Source organism: Drosophila persimilis, unplaced genomic scaffold, assembly GCF_003286085.1.
Source record: "Drosophila persimilis strain 14011-0111.01,24,50 unplaced genomic scaffold, DperRS2 tig00000793-arrow-arrow-pilon, whole genome shotgun sequence".
NCBI lineage: Eukaryota > Metazoa > Arthropoda > Insecta > Diptera > Drosophilidae > Drosophila > Drosophila persimilis.
Window position 1 is genome coordinate 1,007,149 of NW_020825354.1, and position 27,966 is coordinate 1,035,114.

At 45.7% G+C, this 27,966-nt stretch overlaps 3 protein-coding genes across 5 annotated transcripts; 1 reads left to right on the forward strand and 2 right to left on the reverse strand.

Moving 5' to 3' along the window:
- The first annotated feature begins 1,614 nt into the window (after nucleotides 1-1,614).
- LOC6598500 lies at nucleotides 1,615-2,368 on the forward strand. The gene is made up of 2 exons (XM_002023552.2): nucleotides 1,615-1,700; nucleotides 1,758-2,368. Exons 1-2 carry the CDS (start codon nucleotides 1,638-1,640, stop codon nucleotides 2,319-2,321), a joined length of 627 nt encoding a protein of 208 aa, XP_002023588.1. The 5' UTR covers nucleotides 1,615-1,637; the 3' UTR covers nucleotides 2,322-2,368.
- A 1,316-nt stretch (nucleotides 2,369-3,684) lies between these two features.
- On the reverse strand, nucleotides 3,685-4,474 carry LOC6598501. The gene is made up of 2 exons (XM_002023553.2): nucleotides 4,425-4,474; nucleotides 3,685-4,357 (listed from the first exon to the last, which is right to left on the reverse strand). Exons 1-2 carry the CDS (start codon nucleotides 4,470-4,472, stop codon nucleotides 3,803-3,805), a joined length of 603 nt encoding a protein of 200 aa, XP_002023589.1. The 5' UTR covers nucleotides 4,473-4,474; the 3' UTR covers nucleotides 3,685-3,802.
- A 6,431-nt stretch (nucleotides 4,475-10,905) lies between these two features.
- On the reverse strand, nucleotides 10,906-27,459 carry LOC6598502 (plastin-1). 3 transcript variants are annotated; one of them, XM_026992797.1, is made up of 6 exons: nucleotides 15,567-15,793; nucleotides 15,371-15,487; nucleotides 12,534-13,644; nucleotides 12,178-12,456; nucleotides 11,850-12,103; nucleotides 10,906-11,788 (listed from the first exon to the last, which is right to left on the reverse strand). In XM_026992797.1, exons 2-6 carry the CDS (start codon nucleotides 15,428-15,430, stop codon nucleotides 11,570-11,572), a joined length of 1,923 nt encoding a protein of 640 aa, XP_026848598.1. In that variant the 5' UTR covers nucleotides 15,431-15,487; nucleotides 15,567-15,793; the 3' UTR covers nucleotides 10,906-11,569. The 3 variants fall into 3 exon arrangements, with proteins under 3 accessions (XP_026848598.1, XP_002023590.1, XP_026848597.1); XM_002023554.2 differs by lacking the exons at nucleotides 15,371-15,487; nucleotides 15,567-15,793 and adding an exon at nucleotides 26,680-27,459; XM_026992796.1 differs by having other exon boundaries at nucleotides 15,371-15,793.
- Between the last annotated feature and the right edge of the window lie 507 nt (nucleotides 27,460-27,966).

A 27,966-nucleotide genomic window follows, 5' to 3' on the forward strand; every position in this document is an offset into this window, starting at 1 on the left:
CCGGATGACAAGTTTCAAGCGAATCCGATGAATTTTTTAAATATGTTTCCACCATTTTTCAATCATATTGGTTTTTCGAGGCTAGAAAAAAAACCTGACGTGATTGCGACCTTAGATTCGTGTTCAGCGCCCCAAAAATACATATGGATTCATTAACAGAAGCAAACATTTAGAAAACATGCAGAAGCCCAACTGGAGCACTTCAGATTCAAGTGAACCCCAAGCATTGGTCGACCTGTGGCATATAAGATGCCTGCCAGATGGTCGATGCTGTGAATCAACCTCTGGATCGTCACGAACGCTTGACGATGTATATAGTATGTTCGGTTCCTGCATCGTGTTCCCCTGATTTACCACTCAGAACTAACGATTTTGCGTCAAATTAGAATATACGGCAAGGGCCGCGGCTCTACTCTTATACCCAGCAATATGTAATCTCGCCTATATCCGTCGGGTGGCGCATCCTGCACGAGGAATAGTGTTGGAGAGAGAGAGAGAGAAGACGTGGAAGCGTTAGAAGTAGCCACTGCAATTTCCTTTCCCCATTCTGGCTATAATAATTATCCGATCTGATATAGATTTAGTAATAGTGTAGATACGGTTTTTCCCTATGTTTCTGAGTTGACGATGATTCGGTTATCTTGTATCGTTAAAATTGTAGCACTTGTAATAATGTGATATCACAGGAGTCTATCACAGGTTGCTCTAGCTCTTATACCCTTATAGGAGATCTAGGCGCTCATCAAGACGGACAAACATGGCTATGCCGACTCGGCAATTGATGTTATTCAATAATAATAGCTTGGTGCTTTTGTCGTTCAGATTTTAGAAATCCAACTGAAGAATTGATTCGACTGGATGACCTTTATGAATTCCTATTCCTACATGAGATCGAAAGCATTCTACTAGTAGTATTCTTCGATAATGTATAGCTGCCAATGCATCGATCGCTCAATGAATATTTCGATGGAGACTTTTCCAAGGGTTTTGTTTGTCAAAAACTTATGGTTCTAAAATTAAACGAAATTATATTGAGTAGAGTGTCGTAGGAGAGTTATCGATCGGCCCGGGAGCTACCCCAAGTCCAACGAACAAAGTGCAGGTGCAGCATGGGCCCGACACGCGTGATAAGACCAGATCCACTCATTATGTGCGAGGGCGCAGTGTTTGTATCAGTTGGAATCGATCTGGAGCTGAAAAAGATCGAACCGCAAACAGAATTTGGCACAATGTTTGGCACTATCTGAAAAGGAGATTACACTGGCCCACCACCACTGAGAGGTGGCTGAGAGGCTTCTGTGTTCTGTGTTCTGTGTTCCCGCCTTTGTCTCCACGCTGCATAGATAGTGCGAAGTGAGTTTCGGACTTTGGGTGGCTTAATTAAACGTTTTCGGACCTCCTAACTGTGTACATATCAATCGCATATTAATTTACGAAAATATCTGTACAAATGGGCATAGATAAATCGGCGCAAACAGCAACGACACTCCACGCGTGGACACTCTGCCGGCTCCCCTGGTGATAGGCCTGATACGGGAGGGTTTTGCCGTTTTGCCAGTTCAGCCGTACTCAGGCGTCTATATAAGCAAACCCCACGGTGCTGGAAACCAACATTCGTCAGTGAATCGCCAAGCAATATGAAAGCCATCACCCTCTGCCTTCTGGTTCTGGTCTCGGCCAGCTGCCTGCTGACCACTCATGTAAGTCTCCAAACCTATCCGAGCTGGGCCGAACCTTGAACCTTGAATCCTTTGCAGGCCAATGCTGTTGGCTCGAGCGAGAACTTCGACTATGACCTCGAGATTGAACAGCTGCTGGCCGACCTCGACGGCGACCTCGACTACATGGGAGTGGCCGAGCAGGGCTTCATCCGCAGCTGCCGTGGCATCCTACGCAAAGCTCTGAAGGGTATCCGCGGCACCAACTGCATCCTGAAGGAGACCTTGGCCGTGCTGACTGCCTGCACCACCTACGTCGACGCCATCGATAGCTGCGGCGTGGCCGTGCCCAAGGATGTGGCCAACATTTTGAAGACCGTCAAGTCCATGATCACCATCTGCAACAGCATCATCCACCTGCACTCGCAGCTGTGCGCCACCGAGGACACCACCACCACCGGCACCGGAAAAACCTCCACCAAGTGCTTCCTCAAGCTGTTCAAGGCCACCATGTCGCTGGTCAGGAAGATCAACACCACCCTGAAGCTGGCCAGCAAGCTGCCCTCCGACACCAGCTCCTGCTTCGTGGGTGCCACCAACACCGTGAAGGACGCCTGCAACGCCTTCTTGCCAAACATCGATGTCTGCATTGATTCCATGTAAACATTTTGAATAAAACACGAAAAATAAATATGTATATTCAGAGCAAATCCAAGATCGTCTTAGATACATATACGGTGTCCCTGATCTTGAAGAGACCCATCTACGAGGCTACGTCTGTACTCATTCCTTGTGCGCTCTGTCTGGAATCCCACTGGGGCTGTTCAAATTGCAGGTACCGAGAGACTGCAAAGGAAGTTTCTGAAGTTTGCACTTCAGGCTTTGCGCTGTTCCATTCCTTTGCCGTCTTATAAGTGAAGATGTCTCCTCTCTCGAGGATCGAAGGTCCATTGCGGCTCTGATCTTTATCTTTGACCTTCTAGTGGGTAGCATCGATTGCACTGACCTGCTTAGTAGGATTGCATCCATGCACCCTTTGTGGCTGATCTCCACCGGACCAATTATGGCTTTAATGAGCCCATTTGTAGGGCAATGCATTGCCCTTACAGATTTCTTCCTTTTCAATGCTTAATTTCGTTATATTTTGTTTTTATTTTGTTTTGTTTCCTTTGGCGAATAATGAATAAATAAATAAATAAAGGGAAAGAAATTCCCTTGCGCTTTTTATACCCGATACTCAAAATAAGTATTCGGGTATATTAGATTTGTGGTGAGAAGAGAAAACAGAAAACGCCGAATCGTAGAGGATGACTATATGTTCTGGAAGATATTCTGAACCAGATCGTATAATTATTATAGCCAGAATCAAGAAAAAAATTTCATTCTTTCTCGCTCTGTCTCCCTCTAACACACAGGTTTCATGGTCGGCTTTGCCTATTGCAAAATGTGAGTTCAAGGATCTCAGAGACTATAAAAGCTTGAGCAACCAAATTTGGTATCCACACTCCTATGATATCGGACCTTTACCGTTTTGCCTCAAAATTTCGCCACACCCCCCTTCCGTTCTGTTCTCTGTTCTGTGAAAACGCGTAACACTCTCGGGGTAAATATATTGACATTAATGATCACATTTGAGGTGGTTTTCTCTCAGTGTAGCAATAGAAATTAGAGTAAAAATCCCCATTCCCATTAGCGGAAAAGTATTCGATACTCTATCCCATTTTTCCTCATATATGCTGTTTTTAGTGTGTTTTACATGAGCTCCCTTGAGTCTTTCAGTAAAAGAGGTTTCTTTAAAAATTCTATAGTGCAAAATGCACTTTTAATAAAGCTCTGAAGGAATGGAATGGAATGCCAGGTGGACAGTCGACCAGATAAGAAAAGATATTGATTTAAGCACCAAATCGCAGCAAATTTTTGATGCCAACCGACAGATAATATTAAAGACAATACAAACAAAGGGAGCTTCTGCCGGTGATTATACCGAGTACATATAGGCAATACCTGCACAAAGAAATGCCGAATGTATTGTTTGTTTGTTTGGGAAAGCCAAGCACCACGTATCAGTAAGTACCCAAAGTGGCTCCCCGATCAACACGGATTTTATTATTGCTTCAGGAATGGTACGGGTAGGCACTGCCTGTCTAGGAGGTCAGCTTGGAACAGTTGGAGATGTTCTGGGGGAACAGGGTGTAGTAGTTGGTGAGGGTCGTCACCGCTTCCTTGACGCAGGCACCAGCATTGGGGGCAGTCTGGGGCAGTTTGTTGGCCAAAGTGATCACATTCTGGACCTGTCGCCTGAGCAGCCACACCTGGTGCAGGGTCTTCAGGAAGCAGTTGTTTGTAATCTTCTGGTCAGCGTCCTCGGCCGAGGCACAGACAGTCGACTTGTAGTTGATAATGTTGTTGGCGGTCTTGATGATGTTGAGATTGGCGTTGATCAGGTTGGTCACGTCCTTGCTGGCCGTGGTGCCGCAGAGGACGACGTCGCTGTTGAACTGAGTGGCGCTGCCCTTGATGCCCGTCACCCACTTGACGATGCAGTTGAAGCCCTTGACAGTGCGCAGAGACAGTTCGATGCTCTTGAAGAGGATCCTCAGGACCCCAAAGGGCTCGATATCGACCAAACCATCTTCGGTCACGTCGTACAGCTCCGGCGACATGTTCTCATTGGGGTATGGCAGCACCAAGGCATTGACCTGTACAGGTTGGACCCCGCCCCACAATTAAATACTTTGATCACTCTCCTCCCACAGTCTCACTTACGCCGAGCAGGCACAGGCCCAGGCCCAGGAAAAAAATGGTGAACTTCATGCTGGATTCGGTGCTTCGAACAAACTATGCCGACTGCCTCCGCTACCGGTCTTTTTATACGGCTATAATATATGCCATATGGGGCGCTGATAAGCCAAATCGCTACCATTTGATCTTAACCGTATTGGGCGTAGAACGCTAATTGATCTATCCCCTCATTAATAGACCCGAAATAGTTAAGGTGCCCAAAAACAAAGAGCTGGAGATACGTCGTATCAGTATATCCGCGTGTCTGTCGGTAACTGTCCTATCTATCAGGCACCGATGACCAACGGCTAGCGGATGTGCGCACCCGATACTCAGATACTTCGGGGCACAGCATAACACTAGGCTGTTCGAAAGAGCCAAAGCTGAGCAAATCGCAGCCCTCCAGGTCTCGGCCTTTATAATGCAGCATTCTTTTCGGCGGCAGTCGGATGTGTGTCTATCCATTCATCATAATGGTAAAGTGTATGTATCTCAAGATACTTTAATATCTGAAGAGAGACCTCAAGCATGGTCTCAAAGACTTCTTTGATGCCAATGCAAATTGAGTGTATTTTCAATACAATATTCATAACTACAATCATATAGATTATTGCAAAAAGTTCAAAAGGGTATGTATATTTTCAGATTTCCTGTCGATTATCCGCACCCATCTCATTCCCATCTCATTGATATTGTTGAGGCCTATGATATAGGTGGAAAGAATAATACGTGAGTATTAGTAAGAAGGTTGCAACAGAACCGAACAGATTATTCATTTTATTGTAAAGGTCTTCTTAGCACAGGGTGTTCATGGCAAGTAGATATGTTCTCAGATGTATTGTCACAGCCAACAGATATGCCCGTGGCTTCCACAATCGCTCGCTCTTTCGATCTCCGTTCAGTCAACACATCATCGAGAAATTATTTCATTGTTTCGGGTGTAGGGACCTCAACTACTGGGCGTCCAGGAAGCATCAGTAGGCATCAGGCATCAGTAGTGCCTTCACGGCCACAACTCGATTTAGGAAACAAACTTTTTTACCAATACATAATACTCACATACCTTACTAGTATGTAATTGTAGTGGTATGCTTAGTTCTCTTAAGAAGTTTAGTTACAACTTTCCTCGCATATTAGTCCAACAGCTATCATTCCTGCATGTTCGCGTTCGGTTCGGCTATGCGCCGCACGTCATGCGGCAGCGCCCCTCTGTCGGTTGGGCGGTCCAATTATTAATAAAAATTGATGAAGCATAGTTCTCATAGTATTTATGAAGCTTGGCCTTGACTTGAGTGATGGTTTTTTCCCGCAAATAAAAATGCTTAAGGAACACACAGGAATTAACTTATGACATTATAATACAACGAGCTCGCTCTCTCTATGTTTCCCCCATCGGCGTTGTGTCTCCTGACAAGTGCAATTTCGACGTTTACCTATAAAAAAAATATATATGCCGAAGATCGTCCGTTGGCTTAGACTCCTAAAGACTCCCCGAGTTGGGGGCTGTGATGGTGAAATTGTCTATTTCTTTGAGAAGATGAACTTCTGACTTCTGGAGGATCAGACAAAAACAATCAAGTCCCCAGTCGGGGGCAATCGATTAGGGTAGGGCTTTCATAAAAGTTAATTTTTATAATACCAAAAAATGATTTTACTTCACACAGTGCGGCCCTCGGGCATTTCTATTTCCAAATTGTATAATTAAAAATTCATATTTCATTAAAAAAATTGTATTTAAATTAAAAATCTTTCTTTATTGGTGCACCGATATCTAGAAGCTTTTGGCGATTTTGTTTATTTAAAATGCCAATTTTCTGGGACAATAAAAATGTAGTTTCAGTTTTAACGATATTCAATAATGTACGTAAGGCACAAATGAACTCGTGGAGAAACTTCTGCTCCAACATTGAGAAAGTGCCCGAAACCGCTAGGCTCCGGAAGCTGCTCTCAAAGCAGCCCACAGTACAGAGCCAACTAAAACTAGACAACGGACAGTGGACAGAGGGCAGTAAAGAAGCCCTAACAGCACTAATGGAGGCCCACTTCCCTAGATACACCGAGGTCACTGACGCCAAGGAGCATCAGGACCTAGCAACTGAGGAACAGCACCCCCCAATAGGTCTGTTAACCACTAAGAGAATCCACTGGGCCATAGACTCCTTCGCGGCCATAAGAGCACCAGGATTGGACGGGATATTCCCAGCCATGATGCAGTTGACCAAAGAGGTTATTACCCCATGGCTCTTCGCAATATACTCAGCATGCCTAAGTACGGGCTATATCCCCATCCAATGGAGAACCTCGAGGGTTGTCTTCCTCACTAAGGCAGAAAAGTGCAGCCACGTGAGTCCCAAGGATTGCAGACCGATAAGCCTTACCTCCTTTCTACTAAAAACACTAGAAAAGCTGTTGGATTTACACATCAGGAACGAGGTAGGGGGACTGATGTCAATAAACCAACACGCCTACACCAAGGGGAAATCAGTGGAGACGGCATTACACTCGCTAGTAGCCACCATCGAGAGCGCCCTTCACAACAAAAAGTATGCTTCGGGAGCATTTGTGGACATCTCAGGAGCATTCAACAACGTGGCAACAACCGCAATAACAAGTCGCCTAGAAGCGAATAACATGCACCCTGCAATCAACGTCTGGATCAAAAACCTCCTAAGTTGTAGACGGGTGCTATCGGAGTGGGGCACCGCTTCCATGGTAAAGGGGGTACACAGAGGCACACCTCAGGGTGGAGTCCTATCGCCACTACTGTGGAATCTGGTTGTCGACGACCTCATCAAGAGATTTGAAAGGAAGGCCCCAAAGATAACAGCTTATGCAGACAACATAAGCATACTTATTACGGGTGTATGTCCATCGACCCTCAGCTCCTTAATGGAACGTACACTCAGGGAGATACGTGAGTGGGCAGAAGAGGTAGGACTCAGTATCAACGCGGACAAGACGGACCTCATCCTCTTTACCAAGAGGTACAAGGTATCGATATGGACCCCCCCGAAAATTGACCAAACTAGGCTGACCCCAAAATCACAGGTGAAATACCTAGGCACAGTACTGGAAAGCAAGCTGGCATGGGGGCCCAATGTAGTAGAAAGGGTGAAGAAGGCTACCATTGCGCTTTATGCATCCAAGAAGATGCTCAGCAGCACATGGGGCCTGTCACCTGCTCTAATGCACTGGATCTACATCTCGGTGGTGCGACCAACTCTGCTGTATGGAGCCTTAGTGTGGTGGCAGGCTACTGAAAAGAAGACATACCATAAGCTTATGGAAAAGACTCAGCGAAAGGCTCTGCTCTGTATTACAGGGGCGCTGAGGTCAACCCCAACAAAAGCACTCGAAACTGTACTCGGAATCGACCCCCTGGACATTCACGCTCGCCTGATTGCGGGAAAGGCTTACAACGCCTCATAGCATCAGGAAATCTATCGCCACAAGGATACGGGCATAGTTCAATCGGCAGGGAAATGACCAGATCAACTGATTACATGACCCCCCAAACTTGCCTTGACGTCAAAACAACCACATCTTTGGGACCTGAAGACTGGAAAATTGGAAGGGACCAAACTGAGCACCTCAATATATACACAGACGGCTCCAAGATGGACGGAGGAGTAGGAGCGGGCCTATACTGTACAGACCCTGAGATAACGCTGTCGTATAAGCTACCGGACCAATGCAGCATATTCCAGGCAGAAGTTTTTGCCATCGGGAAAGCAGCGGAGGTCGCTCTCCTCACAGAACGAGCACACGATGCGGTCAACCTATTCGTCGACAGCCAAGCGGCGATAAGATCCATGCAGTCGTCCGCGGTCAGTTCCAGAAGTGTCTTGGCGAGCAGGGAGGCATTAGACATCCTAAGCACGACAAAGACAGTGTGGATCTATTGGGTTCCCAGCCACCAGGGCATCGAAGGAAACGAAGCGGCGGACGTAATAGCTAAGGAAGGCGTCGGGCTGGAGAACAGGAAAACCGAGAACGTGCCTGTCTCCCTTAGAACGATGCAATGCGATCTAGAGAAGCAGGCCAGAACACGGACTGATAACAGGTGGAACAGTACCACCACCTGCAAAACCTCGAAGATAATGTGCAAGGAACGCAACGAGAAACTTAGCCACTACCTACTGCACCTATCACGAAAAGACTGTAGATTGCTAGTGGGAATACTTACAGGTCACTGTCTGGCCGCTGAGGGCCGTCCGGGTTAACCTAACCTAACCTTAAACGATATTCTTTAGGGATAAACAGCTCAATAGATTTCGCTTGCGACCCATTTTACAACACGATTAGAGTGCAGGCACACGGGCTTGATAAAATTGCAAGCTTCTGGCTTAAGTCTTATCTTTTTATAAACACAAAATATTATCTCTTGCATGATATGTCGAAAAACCGAAGCAAGCTAATCGACGAGGTAAGTTGCTAACTTGATAACCCTTGACGAATTTGAAAAAATAGCGATAACCTAGGAAGAAGTTCCACGTACTTTTGTACTTGAAAGAACAAGTTGTTAAATTGTTAATGGATATAGAAAATCGGTCCTGGTAGGTCTTAAAGTATCAAGTATAACGCTGACATCCAGAACACTTCCATACGACACCTGTACACTTCTCTGGCCAGAGAATGACCTCTCTCCCTCTCTTCCCAATGGAATAGAATTTAGCAGTTTATATTTGATTAAAATGTATTATTTTCTTTAAAGAGAACACACATACTCCCATAATGCTTTCTTCTTTCTGCAGGTGTCCCTGCCAATGTGATTTCTATCGTTGCCCTTCAATGGAAGCGGCATTGTCGTGTTGTCACCGGCCACGTGAGAACTGTCTTATCAGATAAGCTTTCCGATAATAGCATGGAGGGTCCGAAAAACCGTATAGCTGGAATGCGAAACCCCAGTGGATTGCCAGTCGATTATGGGTCGACTCTCCTTATCGGCATGGTTTTATGACGGAACTTGGCCGCATACCCATAAATATTTTCGTTTTTCATATCTTGGATCAGTAACCATAGAGAATACTTGTAGACCGCTCTTTCCGTGGAAAACGCTGAAGGCATACGAGTGCGCACAAAATACATATTTGAGTCATGGGCACAGGTACATACATACGATGTTCTTACGTTGTGGAATTTGCGCATGAATGATCTCAGATGTATGAATAATACCAAACGACTATAAAAGTAACAAGAAATGGCATCAGTTTTCGTTCGAGGCTTCGTGGTACTGGTACTTCAATTATCTTTTCTGGCTATCACTTTCTATCCCGCTCTGTTCGTCAATGCTGGACCTAAACGGTCTTTAAAAAGTCTTTCCGTTGAAGTAGGGAAAATTATAGAATGAAGAAACCCTTTGAAGCCTTTAAGAACATTGTATGTATATTCCCACTAGAGCCCTGCCTGAACGGGCCACCGAATCGATTCGATGAGATTCGGGACTCGCTTCGTTCGGTCCAAGAGAATCAGGGAATCAGTTTTCAGATAACTTCGAGTCACTCGCCCAACGCGGATCGAATGTGGTGGGATTCACCAATGGGATTCAATTTTTACTGTGTCAGTTCCCAATCGATTTCGGTTTTCTTTCTCGCTCACTCTACACTTGACTTTCTGGTAGAGAGAACGAGAGAGCAACACACAAATTTGCTTCGCCCTCTCAGATCTTAGGGATTATAGATTTGGATTGATTCGAATCCGACTGAAGGCAGGACTCGTATTGATCGAACGCATCGAAGGCCATTGAGTATGAGTTATGATCTTATGAATACTATGGATCCAAGCAGAGCTCTAATTCACCCACCCAACAGACGGGTAGAATATGATGGCTATCGTTCAATATGCATACATTTGAGGGTCATGGTTATCCGCGGAGTTTGTACTTCTTGGGGTTGCTAGAATGTAATGTACACAGTTATGGTGTTTGTTTTTCATATATTTACTTTATTGTTTTACTTTCATTATGCATAGGTTATTACTATATCTGTTTCTGGGTTCTTTAATCTTTTGTTTGTCGCCTCATTGCACTAAGAATTTGTTGGCTTCCACTTCTCTGCCTTCTTTGCCCCGTTTTTGTTTTTTTTTTCTTTCTTTCGCCGTGTATAGCTTGCTCTTTCTATGCCATGGAAGCGCTTGCCTGCTGCCTGCTGCCATCTCGCTCTAACGCACTTAAACGCAAAGTTAAACAAGTATTTAATTATATAGAAATAGAGTTAAACAAATGTAGAAAAAAAACATAAACAAAAGCGGCTTACAATTACTTGCAAAAAAAAGCTAAATACAAAGTTAATTATTCCTCCATCGTATCATATCATATTCCCTCGTTCGTTTTCCGATTTGAATTCCTTTCCCGTGTTTCCGTGCTTTCGTGCTTCCGTGTTCCCTTGTCTCTCCGATCTGGCAACGCGTTTATGCAAAAATATATATCTTTATATATGCTATTTATGTATGTATGAATGTATGTATGTATATAGGCGCATATCGTTATCGTTTATATAAATATATTTTTGTATATATATTACAAAGTTAATTGTTTTCTCTTCATTTCGTTTGCTAATATTACATCTTTCATTTCTCCTTAATCTTGCACGTAAATCTTTGCCTCGTGTTTATAGCAGGCACAGATACGCAGTAGTACCTTTATTTATAAAATAAGGTTACCGTGGGGGTTGCAGTTGCTGTTTGCTATGTGGCTGAATAACTTAAACGATTGTTAAACAAATCTAATAAAGAAACATTCAACTCGCAGCCGCCGCCGCCGCCAGCGTCGCCGCCGCAGGCACCCAAAAAAGATGCGCGGCATTCTCTCAAAATGTTTCGCTTAATTACAATTGGGGGCCCTCGCATATATATAAATACATAATAAAACAAGTAATCGAAAGCGATGAATAATAAAAAAAAATTAACGTTAGAAGAACAATCTGGGGGGGTGGGAGCTTGAGGAGGGGGGGAGGACGCGGGGTGCAATTGTTTACAATTTTATAGCTTTAGAGTAAATTAGCAAATACGAAACGCCTGGTTTAGTCTTCCCTTCTTTCTAATTCTCAATCTCGTTCTTATCCATAATTCCTTCATTTTGTTTTATATATTTTGTAATTGAGTTGTTTTTGCGGTTTGCCGTTTGACGTTTGCTAATTGCTGTTGTTGGTGGCAACGACGGGGGTGCTGTTGTTGTGGTTGTTCTGGTCGACACTGTCCATGTTGGGCACATAGTCCAGGGCCATCATGCAGGCAAAGACGGTCATAACCATCTTTGGCTTCACCTCGGTGATGTCCTCGGGCAGGGCGTACACGCGGGCACCGATCTTGCGGGCCATGGAGATGGCGTACTTGGCATTGGCCAGATTGTCCTGCGGGAATAATCAATAATGAGTATCGTTTCCGACCTGGTAGCCGTATGAGAGCACTCACCTCCTGCGTGCCGCTGGTGCGCACCAGCTCGTAGTTGATGCTGCCCTCCTTGATCGCGTCGATCAGATCGATCACGATCTTACCGTCGGCAATGGCATGATCGTTGAAGTTCCGCAGCTGCGACTGCTTGCCGGCCTCCGCCAGGCGGTTGTTCACCCACTGCACGATCTCCTTCTCGATGATCGGATTGCCGGTGTTGGCCAGTCGCGACAGAATCGACAGGGTGTAGGCGCGCATCAGCTGCCAGATGAGGGCTACACAACAACGAGAAATCAAAATCAAAGCTCCACAGACAGCGAGAGAGAGGGAGAGCGAGAGCGACACTTACCCAGTGTCAGTGTGGCATTGCCATCGTTCAAGTCCTGGCCAGCAATGCCGACCAGAGAGAACTTCAGCTGCTTGCCCAGATCGACGGCATAGTTGCAGTTCTCCAGCTTCTCCATGAACTTGCGCAGCGGCGTGAAGCGCTTGTGGACGCGGCTCCAGTTGACGATGCCCGGCTTAATGACGTCGAACAGCTGGAAGATGACCAGGCCATCGGCCAGATCCGAGTACAGCCAGTTCACGTGCGGAGACACGCCCATCGAGTTCATCCAGTTGCGGTAAGCTGATCGAAACGAGGACAAAAAGGCGTTAAATCAAACTGCATGCCGACGCCATGCGGTCGCACTCGACTGCACTTACTCTTCTCCTCGCGCGTCTCCTCGATGGACTCGAGTCCCTCGATCTGCTCGGGCTTGTCCAGGCCGGGATGGTTGTTGAACAGATTGGCGACAAAGGCCAGGTTCAGCTTGTAGACGCCGTTCACGACGTCCTGGGGCGTGAGGAAGCTGCGGCAGTTGAGCTTGCCCGCCTGCTGGAGCATGATCTCGGCGCGCGACTGCAGATCGGCCTCGCGCAGCGCATCCAGATTGACGTCGGCGTCGTTGCCGGCGATCTGCTTGAGCAGATGCGAGTAGATCTCCGAGTCGACGATGTCCGACTGGAAGTTGGTGCACCGGCGCCGGATGCCAGCACGCTCCAGATGGTGGTTGACCCAGCGGAGAAGAATGGCCTCCGGGGACATCTTCATGAGGTCCTCGAGCCGCTCGTTGTCGAAGAGGAGGCCGGCCAGGCCGGGACAGCTGTCCAGGGTGATGTGGCTGAAGAGGCCGATGCGGATGATCTGCCAGAGCAGACCCAGCACCAGATGGGGCTTGCCCTTGGCCAGGTCGTGGGCATCGATGTTCACGATGTTGCAGCCGATGGCCTGCGAGGAGACGAGGGCCAGCGTCAGGTTCTCGAACTCCCTGTAGACGGTCAGGTTCTTCTTGTTGATGGCGCGCTCGTCGATGGTGTCGGGGCAGGAGTGGTTGATGATCTTGCACAGCAAGATGCCGTCCTTGATGCTCAGATACAGCCGCTTGCCCTCGCTGTCGATGGGCAGCAGATGCTGCAGGTCCTTGTCGTGTCCCAGATTCGAGTTGATCCAGTCGGAGAAGGCCAGCTGCTCCTCGAGCCGCACCGAGTGCGTTGTGCCCTCGGACGAGCTGCTCGACATGCCACCGAGCGTCTCCAGGTTCTCCTTCTTGGACACCACCGTCTTGAACGTGCTGGCCACGTCCTTGCTCTTCAGGTCCAGGCACAGCGTCTCGAACTCCTCCAGATTCAGCTTGCCCTGGTGCGCCGTCCTCTGTTTGCTCTTGAACTCATCGATCATCTCGCGCACCTGATAGCCGGCCAGCTTGAATCCCACCTGATTGAGGGCATCCTTCAGCTCGTGCAGGTCGATGAAGCCGTCCTTGTTGGCGTCCAGCTGCAAATGACCAAAGCGAAAACCAAACAAATCAATGAGTAATCCATTCCGATGACTAACACCCGTCGGGCACTTGACGTTTGCTGGTTGCCTGTTGCTGGTTGCTGGTTGGGTCACTGGATCGATCGACGCTCTGACCATCTCTCTGACTCATCAATCGAATCGAAATGCTAAGCAGATGCCGCTCCGCCAATGTGCTGCTGTTTTGCTAGCTACCATTCCCATACCCCCATTCCCATATCCATTGGGGCGCCTGCTGGTTTATCTTTTGCCATTTTTCAACCATGCAGCACAGGTATGAAAAATTTGTTTTGTTCTATCTGAACACCCCCTGCCCCAGCCCCACCATGGCCGGCCCCCACTCTTATCTATCAGCCTGCGTCTCTGTGTGCTCCACTGCTGCCGCCTTATCGAATTTAATTTCCATTTTTTTTCCTTCAGATCTCCCCGTCCCGTCCCCGTGTGGCGAAGTATCTTTCACCTGACTGACTGGCATATCATTGGAAACTGTTCATTCGAAATTATATGGTGCAGAGGTGGGTGCTGGGTCGTGTGTGGAGGTGGAGGTGGAGGTGGAGCCCAGAGTGGATCGAGAGTGTGCAATCATGGCTCTTGGCCAGGCCACAGATTCCCCAAAAAGTGAAAGCCACAACACACATTTTTCTCTGTAAGTTATCCAATGAATCACTCGAGAAACAGCAGTCTCTCGAGTGCCCCAACGGATTACTGTTTCTGTGTATAATCCCCTCTATGGGATGCACAATACAATGTCTTCGATGACTAAGAAAAGTCGGTTTTTCTATCAGCAATTAGTCCATAAACCCATCAATCCACTCCTCACTCCTCACACAAACCCTCAATATTCCTTTATTCATTCATAGTTTCCCAACAATCCTTCTTTAGTTATGAAATCTGTAATCTTTTGAGCTTTTTACGCGCGTCATGCAGCAGTGCCTTTCAGTCGAAAGTGTGGCCTATAATGGCCAGAGGTTGAACACATGGTAATGTGACCAGATTGTGCGAATATCCCGAACCCAATGGCCTCCTAATCGCCTTATTCCGGGGGAAAACCAAACATTTGGGCAGGGCCCGGCAAAGCCGGTCAGGGTTTGTCTTTGGTGTGAAATGCTTTTCGGTGGACTCTGGAATTTATGGGGCTTTTGGGTGGTGCTTTGCCAAATTGTGTGGGATCGGATGGGGTGTTGGGGTGTGGGGTGGCTCGCTGATTGCTCCGCTTTTGCTGTTTGCCGATAAGATAAATGTTTGTGTGCGCCGAAAAACAAAAAAAAGATGAGGGAACATAAAATCGAAAACAGCACTCGATTACGTATATGGTAATGATATCAGGGGGTGGCTGGTGGTGCCTCCAGTGGGCGGGGCGGAGGGGTGGGGGGGGGTGGGGGGGTGTCTCAACACATGCCACATATTGATAGGCAAAATCGAGGAATGGGTACACATAATTCTATGACTGACATCCAACGGAAGTGATTTTGATTTCTGGAGTGGAAGCGCGTGCACTTTATCGCAGGTGTTCACTGTAGGGGTGTTCACCGTACGGTGGTGTGTGTCTGTGTTATCGATTAAAAAGCCATAAAGTGCGCCAAGAAGCACCGATAGAGAGAGCGAGAGCGAGAGCGAGCGAGAGGCAACAAAGTCTGTGATTACGTGAGTCCCCAAATCGTGAGTAATAAAACTCGCAAAGATATACTCCTACGGGGACACCTACATCGGGCAGAATCTCCTCCAGGTGCTGCCTGTACTCCTCGGTGGTCTGGATATCGGCCATTTCTGCGATGCGATGGATTTGCACTGGGAATTACTGTATTTGTTTGGCCCGATTTGCCTAATGGTTCAGCAAAGATAAACAACAACAAAAAAAATTGAGTTAATTGATTCGCACGCACACACACGCACGCACTCACGCACGCACACGAAGGAAGGGTCAAAGTGGATCGGAGATCAGGTGGAGGCGCGCACGACACGATCGCTGTGGATGGAGCACCGGCAAGAACTACGAACGGAATGGAATGGCACACAGGCGGACAGTCGGGTTAACCGTTATTTAGGTATCGCAGCGAGAGATCGTACGAAACGAACGAGTGATACGGCAGCGAGAGAGCGAGCGCGTGAGAGAGAGACAGCCAAGGATTTGTTCGCTAAATACCGCTACGTACGGTCGTGCATACACCCGGGACAAGCTGGAACTGAGTACTAACTGGAGTACTGGAGTGCCATGGACTATTTATGCCTTTTCTTTTATCAGAGCCCAGACCCAGAGCCTTGTGTAAATCGCACAGCGCTTTTTACAGCTTTATCGGAGCACAGAAAGAGCGAGAGCGGGCGCTAGAGAGAGAGAGAGAGAACCTATAGAGAGAGCCTATACCATTCAATAGAAGAATGACGCGTCGTCATGCCCATCCTGAATCATGAGAGAGTGCACCCTGCCAATACACCGGATTACTCACTCTACTCAAAGCGATCCCAACTAAAAGAAAGAAACTTAAAACTTGCGGGGCTTTAGTGGTTTTCTCGAAATGCATTTCCATTTCGATGTTTCACCCAATTAATCAGATACTCTGTGATACATAGTACCTGTTATACACATTTCATTGTGTGTGCATGTATGCGCAAACATTTTTGGTATTTCGTTGGGAGACTGATAAGGCGAGCGGCGAGAGGTGAGCGGCGAGAGGCGAGCGGCGAGTGAGCGAGTGAGCGACACCTTGCTGTGGCCTGAATCGAGTCCATTCGTCAGCCCATATCAATAACTGTAGGAGCATATATGTGTATTACCTCAATACCAATGGGAGCGTATGTGATTACAGCCGAGTTTCAGTTTCAGGTGGTGCTGCTCTCTGCAACAGGGTGGCCAGGGCGCATCAGATATGGGATATTCAATGGACTACCAATAGTTTTTGTGACTCATGTTGAAACGTTTCAAAAATGAAAGCATTATGTAAGCTTTTATGTTTTCGCCTGAGTCATGGTGGGTTTAGGGTTTCCCCTCCCAGGCGGCAGGGCAACCCTTGCCAACCCACGAACATTCTGCTCAAGTGTTAAGAACCATTTTGGGGAATTGCTTACGCATCGATAATATTTGGCCAAATGCAAAAAGAGAGACGGCGACACCGAGAGAGGGCTGTCGAGAGAGATATGTATGTATGCATGTGTGTGGCAGAGAGGATAGTACCCTGTTGTACCCCTCCGATAGAGAGACAGAGACATGATATTTAAACGTAATTGGTTTTTTAATAGGCATTGTATCAGCGCCGGGAATTATGTGGCAATTGCCATTTAAGTAATAACTTGTACAACAAATAGTATATCAAATTCCACAAAGATAATGAAAAGTCGTTCCATGATAAGACCCAACAGGCAGGGAATCAGCAGGTGCGGGGGGTATGAGGGGATGAGGAGAGAACATAATCGAAAAAGAGTTACAGCACCAGATCCAGCGGAATGATCCCAGAATTGTTGTGTCACATTTATGGGGCGACTTCTTTACACCGTAATTTACACGTTATCGCTCCCCCTCGATACACAGAGGCGCTCCCCCGCCCTGGGGCCAGTCATTCAGTCACTGTGTCCGATCGCAATGGAGCCACTCCTCGAGCACAAGCTATCAGTGTAAATGATCTGCCATTCAAACAAAAATGGGCATTCCCATTTACAGATGTTACGTTCACGCGTGATTGGCAATATGCCGTTTAATTGCAAAGAAATATGTAAGAAACAGCTGATTTTCCATTAAGATTCCATAATCGTCTCTGTTTGGGTCTTATTGGAAGGTGGAAGGTGGAACAGGGCTATAAGTTCTGCTTGTGGACCTGCACTCCCCCTAGAGACTGTGGAGCACACCGTCGATAAGGTGCCGCACAATAATCGTTAATTGATTTCCGTTTGCTAGACGCCATCGCAGATCACACGTGACCCCCGTGGAATTGCCAAAATGTATTTGATTTCTGGGTTTTGTGGCAAAACAAAAAAGAAACAACTTTCTACGAGTCCAGTTTTTGGTGCCTCTTCACATCATTTGCCTGAACGAGAGAACTCTGCCTAATGATAATTATGACCAAAAAAAAACTCGCGAAATATTTGTTAATGAGCGGCCGTCTTTCGGTGCGTGTGAGTCGGGAGTAATACCCTCTGTTTCAGTAGAGAAGAAAGCAATGAGGACTTCGTTTCATATGGGATCTGTAGATGGTGTTCATCGTTTCGTATTTATTGGGTATCTTCCAAAGGGTATTCCAAGCTTCGAGTATCTACTGTATCGTTGTCTTGCCTTCGACAAGGCTTAGTCATTGTCACTTAAAGTCAATTTACAGCAAATGAAGTTCATTAGCAGCAAGACGGGAGTGGGGGGCTGGGGCTGGGGGGGAGGGGAAGATAGATGCTAACCGACTTGAAGATTGTTTTGTTTGTTGGCTTGTTTGCTCAGCTTTTAGGGGGAAAGCCGCCAAAGACAAAGTACGACCAGGGTTCTGGGGTGAGGTAATGGCAACCCACATTGCAATGTCACCTGGTCCCATGAACACGTAATAAAGCAAATTAGGAAAAACACAAACAAACACACAAAACAAGAAAATACTTTGTTTATTTTCGTGCGCTATTTTTTCGCTTTCGTTGAACCGAACCGGTTTTCTACGAGTGGCAGTATCTCATGGAACGGAGTTGAAATTCCATTCAAAATGCCTGGCACGAAGGCATTAAACCTACGTATCCCCCGCTTCGTTTACATGTCCTATATGCCGTATTCCGTATGCCGTATGCTGTATGCTCTATGGCCCCGTAACCCCCTCGCTCACTCGTTGGCTCTTTAGTGTTTCAGTGTGTCGCGACCTCGACAACAATGGCAGCATTACATCAACCACTAGGCCCCCCACAGCACACACCACACACCACACAACACGACTGATTGAACGTGAGTCAACAACAGGGGCCAAAAACATGTTAATCAACATTGAACGATAGATAGACTCGTACTCGCAGCACCTCCGATCCGCCGATCCTCCGATCCCCCAGCCAAGTGCTTTTCAAATATAGTCAAAGGAAATCAATTGAACAAAAATTAATAATGAGCCCACGACTATGCTGATGACGATATGCTACATGCTGCACACATATCTACATAGATACATAGATACAAAGATACATAGATAGATAGATAGTCGCTTACCGTTGCACGACTGTGACTGACAAAAGACCACCCAACAGAGAGAGGCAGCCTACAGAGGTACACCCTACACACAAGAGCGGAATAAAATGGGAGGCCATTAACCCCTCCCATCCCCCCTGGGTTGCATTCTGTATTACCAGTGGTACCAGCTGATAATTATCCATGGTATTCGATGCCCTTTGTACCCTTTGAGTACAACACTTGACGGTGGCTAAAGGCTTTAAAAGACTTTGATTCCCTTCCCTTGTATTATGTACTATTATTATTATTTTTTTTTTATTTATTTAATTTATTATTTGTTTTTATTATTAATTTTTTATTTTATTATTATTATATTATTTTAATGTATTTTATTTTTATTGTTTGTATTTATATTTTATATTTGTATTATTGTTTTCATATTTTTATCCCTGGACAGATAATTGAACCAAATAATATCCCCCTCCAAATTCTTCGATCTTAATGACACGGGTTTTTTTTTATATTTTATTTTTTTTATATCATTGTATTTTTTTTGTGTCTGTTGTATAAGCTGCTCTAACAGTAACAGCAAACAAAATTAATTGTATCACTGATACTATTTTATAATCAAAAGTATGAAATGCAATCCTAAATATAATATAATATGATATAATATTTCATTTATATTTCATATTTTTATTATTTATAATTATTATTTATATTTTATATGTTTTTTTTTTGTATATTTTATCCATTTATTATTTATATTCCATATTTTTGTATTGTTTATATTTCATTATTTTATTTTTATATTTTATTTATATGTTCATTTCATATTTTTATTATTTCTATTTATATTTTATATTTTTATTTATTGTCATTATCTATTTTATTGATTATAACCTAATTACCTAAAAAATAATTCTATTAATGATCAATTTCTATATTCCGCAGGTCCCAAAAATGCATAAAAAATGGATCTCGAGAGGAAGCAAAATAACTGATTGATTAGGGCATATAAACTGTTCCTTTTAGGACTTAAACTGAAAGCCTGAAGGCCGCAAGATCGCTGGGCGTTATATCCTATGCTCTGATCACTTCCCTTGCGCCACTTTTGTCGCCTGGCCCCGTCAAACGGTGTCACACGACACGGCGTTACTCTTCGTTTCTTTTTCTGTTGTTGTTTGCCGGTCGGTCGGTCGGTCGGTCGTCGTTCGCATTCGCATTCACTTGTGTTCGTATTATTTATTTTGCGTACACACACACACACACACATACACATATTTGTTGGCGTTGTCAATTGAAATTTGTAACACGTAAAGCAATTTCTGTCTGCCGTCTTTCGTCTGTTGTCTGCTGTCTTTTTTCGCTCTTCTGCTATTACTCGCTGGCAGGCTTTGAGCGTAATCAATTTTTATGTAGAAATCCGCTGCGAAACTCAAGACAGCGCGAATCATCATGTAAAAAGTTAAGTCAATTGTATAATCAGCAGTGACACATTTCCGCCAACAAGCCCCCACAGTGCCGGACCGGACACACGGACACGGACACGGACAAGCCACCCTCTAGTACCAGGCAACTAGTTCCGCACTGGTGCCGCACTAGCTACCATTCTCACCTCCCTGGTTCCAGATCGATTACCCGCAATGTATTTCAGCGGAGAATTTAACACATGCATGTCCTAGGGCGGAACCACCCCTGGTTCCCGCTCGATTACCCTTCGATTACCCGTAGCTAGTTGCTCAGGAGGTAGTTCCGAACTAGTTACCAGTAGAAAGCCAGCAACTAGTTCCCCACTCGACTACCCTTCGATTACCCGTAGCTAGTTGCTCAGGAGGTAGTTCCGAACTAGTTACCAGTAGAAAGCCAGCAACTAGTTCCCCACTCGACTACCCTTCGATTACCTGTAGCTAGCTCTGACCTAGTTACCAGTAACGAGTTCCGAACTGACTACTGGTAGTAGTCAATCTGGCAGTCTGGAATAATACAAAAATACAAACACAATGTCTTTCATTATAACGAATAATTTTTAATTATATGATGCTTAGCCTACTCCTGGTTTTTGGCAAGTTCTTCCTCACGTTTTATAGGGAACTGTCCCCGAATGGGATTCAATTCCCCCTTCTCCTTTACCAGCTGCTTTATTAAAACAGTTTGATCCGCTAAAATTTGGACCACTGCATTCAATTGATCTAAAAACAATGTTGTTAATTAATTTGATTATACAAATATTTTTCTGTTAATCTTTATTAGTCTTACCACGAATAACTGCATTCTCCTGTTTTAGAGTTTCTAAAAGTATTTGCACGTACCTGTTTATATTAATTTGATTTATTTATTAATTCTTTTCCACTTTTTTAATAAATGTTCACACAAAAGACTCTTCCAGCGATTAGATCTTGTACAGAAGTGAACAAAATCAATGCATAAAGCAAACGAGGAAAACAAATGCATTTTGTTTGTGTAAATTCTTGTCTCTTTCATTCCACGATCGCAACTACAGTAAAATATCACGATTAACTTACCATTTCGGTGCTCATTACATGTCGTGGCTCGGTAAAAACTAGCTGAGTGGGCACTGTAACTTCACGGAATTGCGGTTATTTGCCGCCTTCAAAAACAAACCGAAGGCGGCTTCGTTTTTCGGTTCTTTTTCGACTGGTCCGCGTTCGCTTCCCGCGTAACTAGTTGCAGAACTAGTACAGTGTAGTCGACGAAGACCTGGTCCGCGTTCGCTTCCCGCGTAACTAGTTGCGTAGCTAGTTGCGCGGTAAACAGCGCAGAACTAGTTCGAGAGGGGTCAATTGACCCCTTTGGTTCTACAGGGCAGTAATGCACTTACACTGTCCTTTCATGCCACATCCTCTGCGACTGCGAATGTCTTGCTAATGGATCTGTGTGGTATTACAAGACTATCACCATTGCTAGAGAGTTTACAGATCATGAGGACCTTAATATTCGATATATTCAAATGCTGGGCATATACTGCTTGAATCACAATCGAATCCATAGATTTTTAGGGGTTTTAGGGGTTTTAATATAGTTATGGTATTCTCCAACCGAAAGCTCCCTCGAGAGATCTAATCTGTCATCTAAACTGAACAGAATCTGAATCTGAATCTAAAGAAGTCTGAGTTGAGTTCCTTTAAGGTGGAGTAATATAAATTTAACGACTGGATGGTACTTCGTTGGTGGAAAGAGAGAGAGAGAGAGAGAGGGCCGGGCTACAGCTAGAATATTTTTCATTGGGTGGAGTGCAGGAATATATTGTAAGCATTCTAAGATACATAATCGCTATTAGTTTTTGGTTTTTTTTTGTGTGCTGGCCAGGGAGTGGCTCCTGTGTGGCTCCGTGTCCCTAGGGGCGGACTGCGACTGATTATACGCATACACATTAGTCACAAGGATATAAATTACAAAAAACGTGACTCATGGAGCTGCCACTTGCCACCCACTGGGGGTGCTGCTGCTAATTGCCCCGGGGACGGGGCAGTGGTGTCAGTGTCAAGTGGTAGCACAAACGGGTTCAATTGTGGAACTAAGAGATCGTTTAGTTTCACTAATGAACCGCTGGTTCCACCGCAGCGGAGAAGAGACCAAGGCACAGGTAAAGGCACAGGCACAGGCACAGCCAAAGGCGGGTGTTAATTGCATTGGATATGCCTGAATGGATTCCAACAAAGCATTCCAACAGCCGCCGACGCCGACGACGCCGCTGCCGCTGCTTCCAGTTCCAGGCGGCGCACGCGACCAAAACGCTGTGAAAGTCGGCGCCGGCGTCAACGTCAGCGTCGCTGCTACTGTTGCGGCTCTGCACTTCATTATGACAAATTTACAGTTAATCAACGAGTGCGATGACAAAAAAAAACACACACAAACAAACAAAAACAGTGAGAGGAAGAGGAAGAGGGAGAATGGACAGAGACAGCGACAGCGACAGGGAAGTCGGGGGCCGTTACACTCGGGTAAATATTGAAAATGAGCCACTAATTCATCCATGTCTCTTCGTTTAACCATATAACCATTTAGTCCCTCATCCTATCTCGCTCTCTCTGTCACTCTTTGTCTCTCTCTCTCTCTCTTGAGTCAAGTGAAGCCCAAAAAGATATTAAAATTCGGGGTGTGGCCTCTTGGATACCCTTTAGCTCCACTAATAGATAGATCGAGAGAGAGATCCGATATCTAGGGGTTTGTATACCGCAGAGGATCGGAAATAAAAGAAATACCCTCTTGGAAGGGTGTACAGCGGCGGCAGGGGCGCAGACACTCCGCTCCACGCCACTCCAAGGTGCCCCCAAAAAGGTAAAGCGCTGGCCAGAGTTCAAGCAACTCTGCACGCAAAAGCAGCAGAAAAAAAAGAAAGAAGAAAAAAAGCAGCAAAAGCAAAACACAAAACACAAAAGGCAGAGGGAAATAAAAAGCTTCGACAAAAAGACCAAACGACTTTTGCATAAGGACAGGCGGTGGCAAGAGAGAGAGAGAGAGAGAGAGAGAGAGAAAGGGGGAAAGAAAGGATGCAGCTGCAACCGATCCGCCGCACATGCAACGCAATCAACGCATTATGGGGGCACTTTCACTAGTGCCCCCCACCCCACCCCCAAGGTGCACACTGGAACGAACGAACTCGAAAATTCCAGGATCTCAATCGATTAAATGGATCGATATGGGATTGCTTCGTGTAATAAATAATGGAAGTGTTTTTTGTATTTTTTGTTGTTATTGAAAGAATCTTCAAACACGTATCACTTACGTGACTGTCTTTCTATGAAGAAATGATATCATCCTCCACTGTCCACTGTCCAGTGTCCACTGTACATCACGACCCACTGTACATGCCAGTGTGGAGTGGTGTGGCACGACGACTTTTGAGTGACAGTGTATTCAAAAATCTTTGGCATGTGCATCCAAATGACAAAGAAATTAAAAGCGGACAGGGGAAACAGCCGTATGGAAATGAAAAGTATGCTTAAGTGCCTAAGTAACCCCCCAGCCCCCGCCTTACCCCTCGTGGGCACCACTCAAAATGCACTTGAGTGAGGAGGCAGTATCCGCAATGTTGATAAAAGCCAAGCTGCAGCAACAGAGTGCTGTCGTGTGTGTGTGTGAATGGGAACAGTAAGATCGGAGAAACAACAACAACAACGACAACGACAACCGACAGACCTAATAAACGCGCAGCCAAATGAATTATGTGCCGCCGGTAGGGAGTGAGAGAGTGAGAGCAACATGCAACACAACACTCCACAAAGAGCATTATTCAGCCCCGATAAACCCCATAAAAACACATTGCATATCTCATCCCCATTGGGGCACTGCCACTGCCACTGCCACTCAACATGCGCGGCTTTGCGGCAATTAACACTGACACTCCCACGCAAAAAAAGCCAAAGACGAAGACGAAGACGGAGCCACAAAACAACAAAAGCAGTGCTTTGTGAGTGGGTGTGTTGCTGTGGAGTGTGGCAACATTGTTCTCACTGTTTTTGGACATACAACACCCACACATTGCACATATGTACATCCCTGTGTGTGTGGGTGGGTGTGTACGTGCTAATCCTGCCCAAATAACGATGCACTGCTTGCCTTCGATGGCAAAGCAGGATTAACAGATCTGACACGAAAAGTGTACAAGTATATATGCAGGGGGGGAGGGGGGTGGGTGGCTTTCCTCCGACTACTCGCGCAACCTTCATTTAGGATATCAAAACACACACACACACACACACACATGCATACTCGAGAGCAAGAAAACAATAAAGCCAAGAACCGTTACACAGCAATTGAATGCGGAACTGTGTTTATCTGCTGCTCTCCCGCCGCCGCCACTCCCTCCTCTTTGCATTAGTCATCGTTAGGCGCGCGCGCCTGCTCGCTTCTCTCCGAAGAACGAAACGAAACGAAAACAGATTCCGTGCTCTCAAGTGTCAATCAGTGCAGCGCTGCCCCCGCACTGACCTCGCCCCCGTATCAGACAATGCTCTGGCGCGTGTGTGTGTGCCTGTGTGTGTGTGTTTCTCTTTATCCTGTTTTCATTTTACGATTCTTGAGTGGCGAGTATTAATCGTTTCGCTGGCCACGCACACTCGTTGGCCCCATAACGCACACAATGCCCCCGCATTGTGCTTCTGATTAACGGGTCGCGCGTGCAGAAGGAGCTGCCAACTTGCTGGCACAGACTCTTGCAATCGAGCGATCAACTCGACTGAATGGCGGGCACTGTGCTGGCAGCGTGGCCCAGCCCCCAGGGCAAGTGCAGCGTGGGCGTGTTTCGTTTTGTTGGAACAGCCAAGAATCACGAGCTAAGCAAAAGCTGTAAAATAATATTACTGCCCGGTCACATGCATCCAAAGTGTGGTCAGAGGGGGTGGGGTTGGAACAAAGAACAGAAACAATTGCAAACTATTAAATTTGTGCATAATAATTGAACAGAAACTGCTGCCAGCTTGACTGCTGGTGTGCCCCTTGAACCAAGGTACCCGTAAGCGATCGCACAGTGGGCCGATTCGATTGGATACATTCAAGATTTTTCGGAAGTGACATTTGTTTTGTTATTATTCGGCTTTTTATCACAAGATCGAAGCTAGTCAACTGTAATATTTCAAAATTGAAATCAAAACGTATTATTAAACGTACATTTTTTCTGCTGCGATTTTCTTATTTGAAAATCACCCCAAAAGGTAAGTCGTCTCTTCGGGAATGCAATATTTTGTATCAAAACTCGCCCTGGTTTTTGGGATTTTCGGATGCCTGGTGTTCGGGTTGTTTTCTAGCTGTGGTTGACAGCTCTCACCCCCATCCACCCCATCAGCACCCACTGTGCGACGTTGGCGTTGCCAGGGCTGAGACGTAGTTTTTCACGCTCTCCAAGTGGCTTTGCATGTGTGTCTCTCTGTGTGTCTGTGTGTGCGGGGCTTGAGATTTTTATTTTAAGCAGAAACTGGTTTTCAGAGCTGGCCCCCCCTCCCTCCCTCCGTCCTGCCTCTTACAGCCACCATCGGCAGCAGCAGAAACAGCACCGCTGGCAGCCAGCTCTTTTACGTGCCGTTTTAATGTTGTCATACTATGGAAATAAATGAATAATACTCGTATTCAAATAATATTCTCCCGAAATTCCCTTGAAATACTCCTCAAGTGAAAGACAGTCCAGTTGGGCCATTACCGTTGCGTGTTTGTTTGTTGTTAGTCATAGCGTCACAGTGGATGAGTGGGATGTGGGATGGGCGCACGGGCAGCGCAGTCGACAGTGACAGAGACAGTGACAGCGACAGCGACATTGAACTTGTGCGTTGACAGAGAGAGCGCATGCGTTTGTTGGCAATTGCAGCGACTGCCGACTAACCAGAGAGGATTTTATGCGTAAGATGAGTGCAACTTTTATAAATTTGCATATTCTATCCGTAATTTGAGACAAAGAGAAAGAGAGATATTTACTCTGCTGCTTCCTCTCAACCCCCACATACATATGTACACACAGCAGCAGCAGCACCACATGCCCCGTTACCTCCCATCTGTCTGTGTGTGTGTGTGATGCGTCTCATCTCTTTTCTTCTCTTCATGGGGGGTTGCTTTCCAAGGCCAGCTCTGAAGTCGCAGCCGCTGCGGCGGCGGGGGTATGGTATCCATTGCGCTGGCGTTCGCTGTTCGCCGGCGACGACGCCCACATGCACCGGGTTAACGGCAGCTTCTTCTGCCTTTACCACTTCTTCCACATATTCTTGTTTGTCGCTTCTGTAGCTCCGCATATGTGTGTGTCTGTGTGTGTGTGCTTGTGTGAGTCATGCAATTGGCATTTAATGGTAATAGCCATTGCCCCACCTCCCACATTGATGAAGGGGCCACCCCCAAAACGCACTGAGCGGTCGAACGAACAGTTCTTATTGATTTACCGTTACACTTACCTCTGTAAATTTCTCTTTGATCTCTGTCTTTTCATCAATGGAGAGGGTTTTGGTGAATTTATTTAATGTTGCCATTTTGTTGCTGCTTTGGATGCTTCGCTGGCCGATAGACGCGCTTTCTTAATTATTTCTACTGATTGTTTGATTGGTTGTTATTTTAAATAAATTATGCGTTTATTGTTAATTTCACTTTGTCGCCTGTCGGCGTTTTGTTCGTTTCTCCTTCTCCCTCTCGCACTCTTTACAATCTTGTTTTGCCGCGCTCCTTTTTCTTCTTTACGGCTACGTACGTGTACGTCTGTGCAAGCGCCTGTGTGCGTGTATATTGGAGTGGTAGCAGCGACGCGACTGCGGCGACACTTTCTTTTGGGTGGCGTCGGCGACGTTTTTTTCTTTATTAATTATTGTGTTGTTAAATCTCTTACACACGCTACGATGCACCTTCTGCTTTTTTATAATTACACTTTAAGTTATTTTCGCTAAATGCCCTCTCTCTCTCTCTTTAGCACACACACACACACTCATGCAGACAATTTTCGTAATTGTTGTTGTTCCTGATATTTGCACTTCAGTAACTGTTTTCCCAAATAACAAAAAAATGTATAAAAAAATCGATTGTAGAATGAATCTACAAGCAACTGCCGGGAATCATTTATTTCTAAGGCTGGATTTTTATATTTTTCACTGCTTTCTGCGTTTGCCGGCTACTGTGCGGGGTACACAACACACTTTTGTTAACAATACTTAACAATTGGTGGGGCTTGGGCAGCGCAGTACACGATCCGCTCTCGGCGTTTGAGTGAATTGTTTGTGTCTGTGGGGGCTCCGCTGTGCGCGAAGCAGTGCTATCGATATATCGATGAGTCACTAACCCCACAGTTACAACAAAATCGAAAACATCCCATCAGAATTTGCTGGGAGAGCTCCCCCTCGGACACGGATTTCGTTGGTATTTCGATACTATATCGATATACCCGTATGGACGATATTTTATGTTCTTACGATAATATTGGTTCGATGTACTTACTGCTCTACACTGCGCGAAACATACTAGTATGGTACAAAAAGGTCCTAAAATATTTGATCCACCACCCTGCTCGGCATCGTTGGAGGGCGTCGTATCTGTCGTTCTTAAAGTCTTAAAGTAACAACAAATTTTTTGTTTTTATTTGCCGATATATTGATATTTAAGAAAAAATCTACTCCATCGATTAAATCGAAAGCAGCATCATTTTTTATTGTTGAGATCCATTGCCACTGGTCCCTACCTGAAATTAACATCTTATT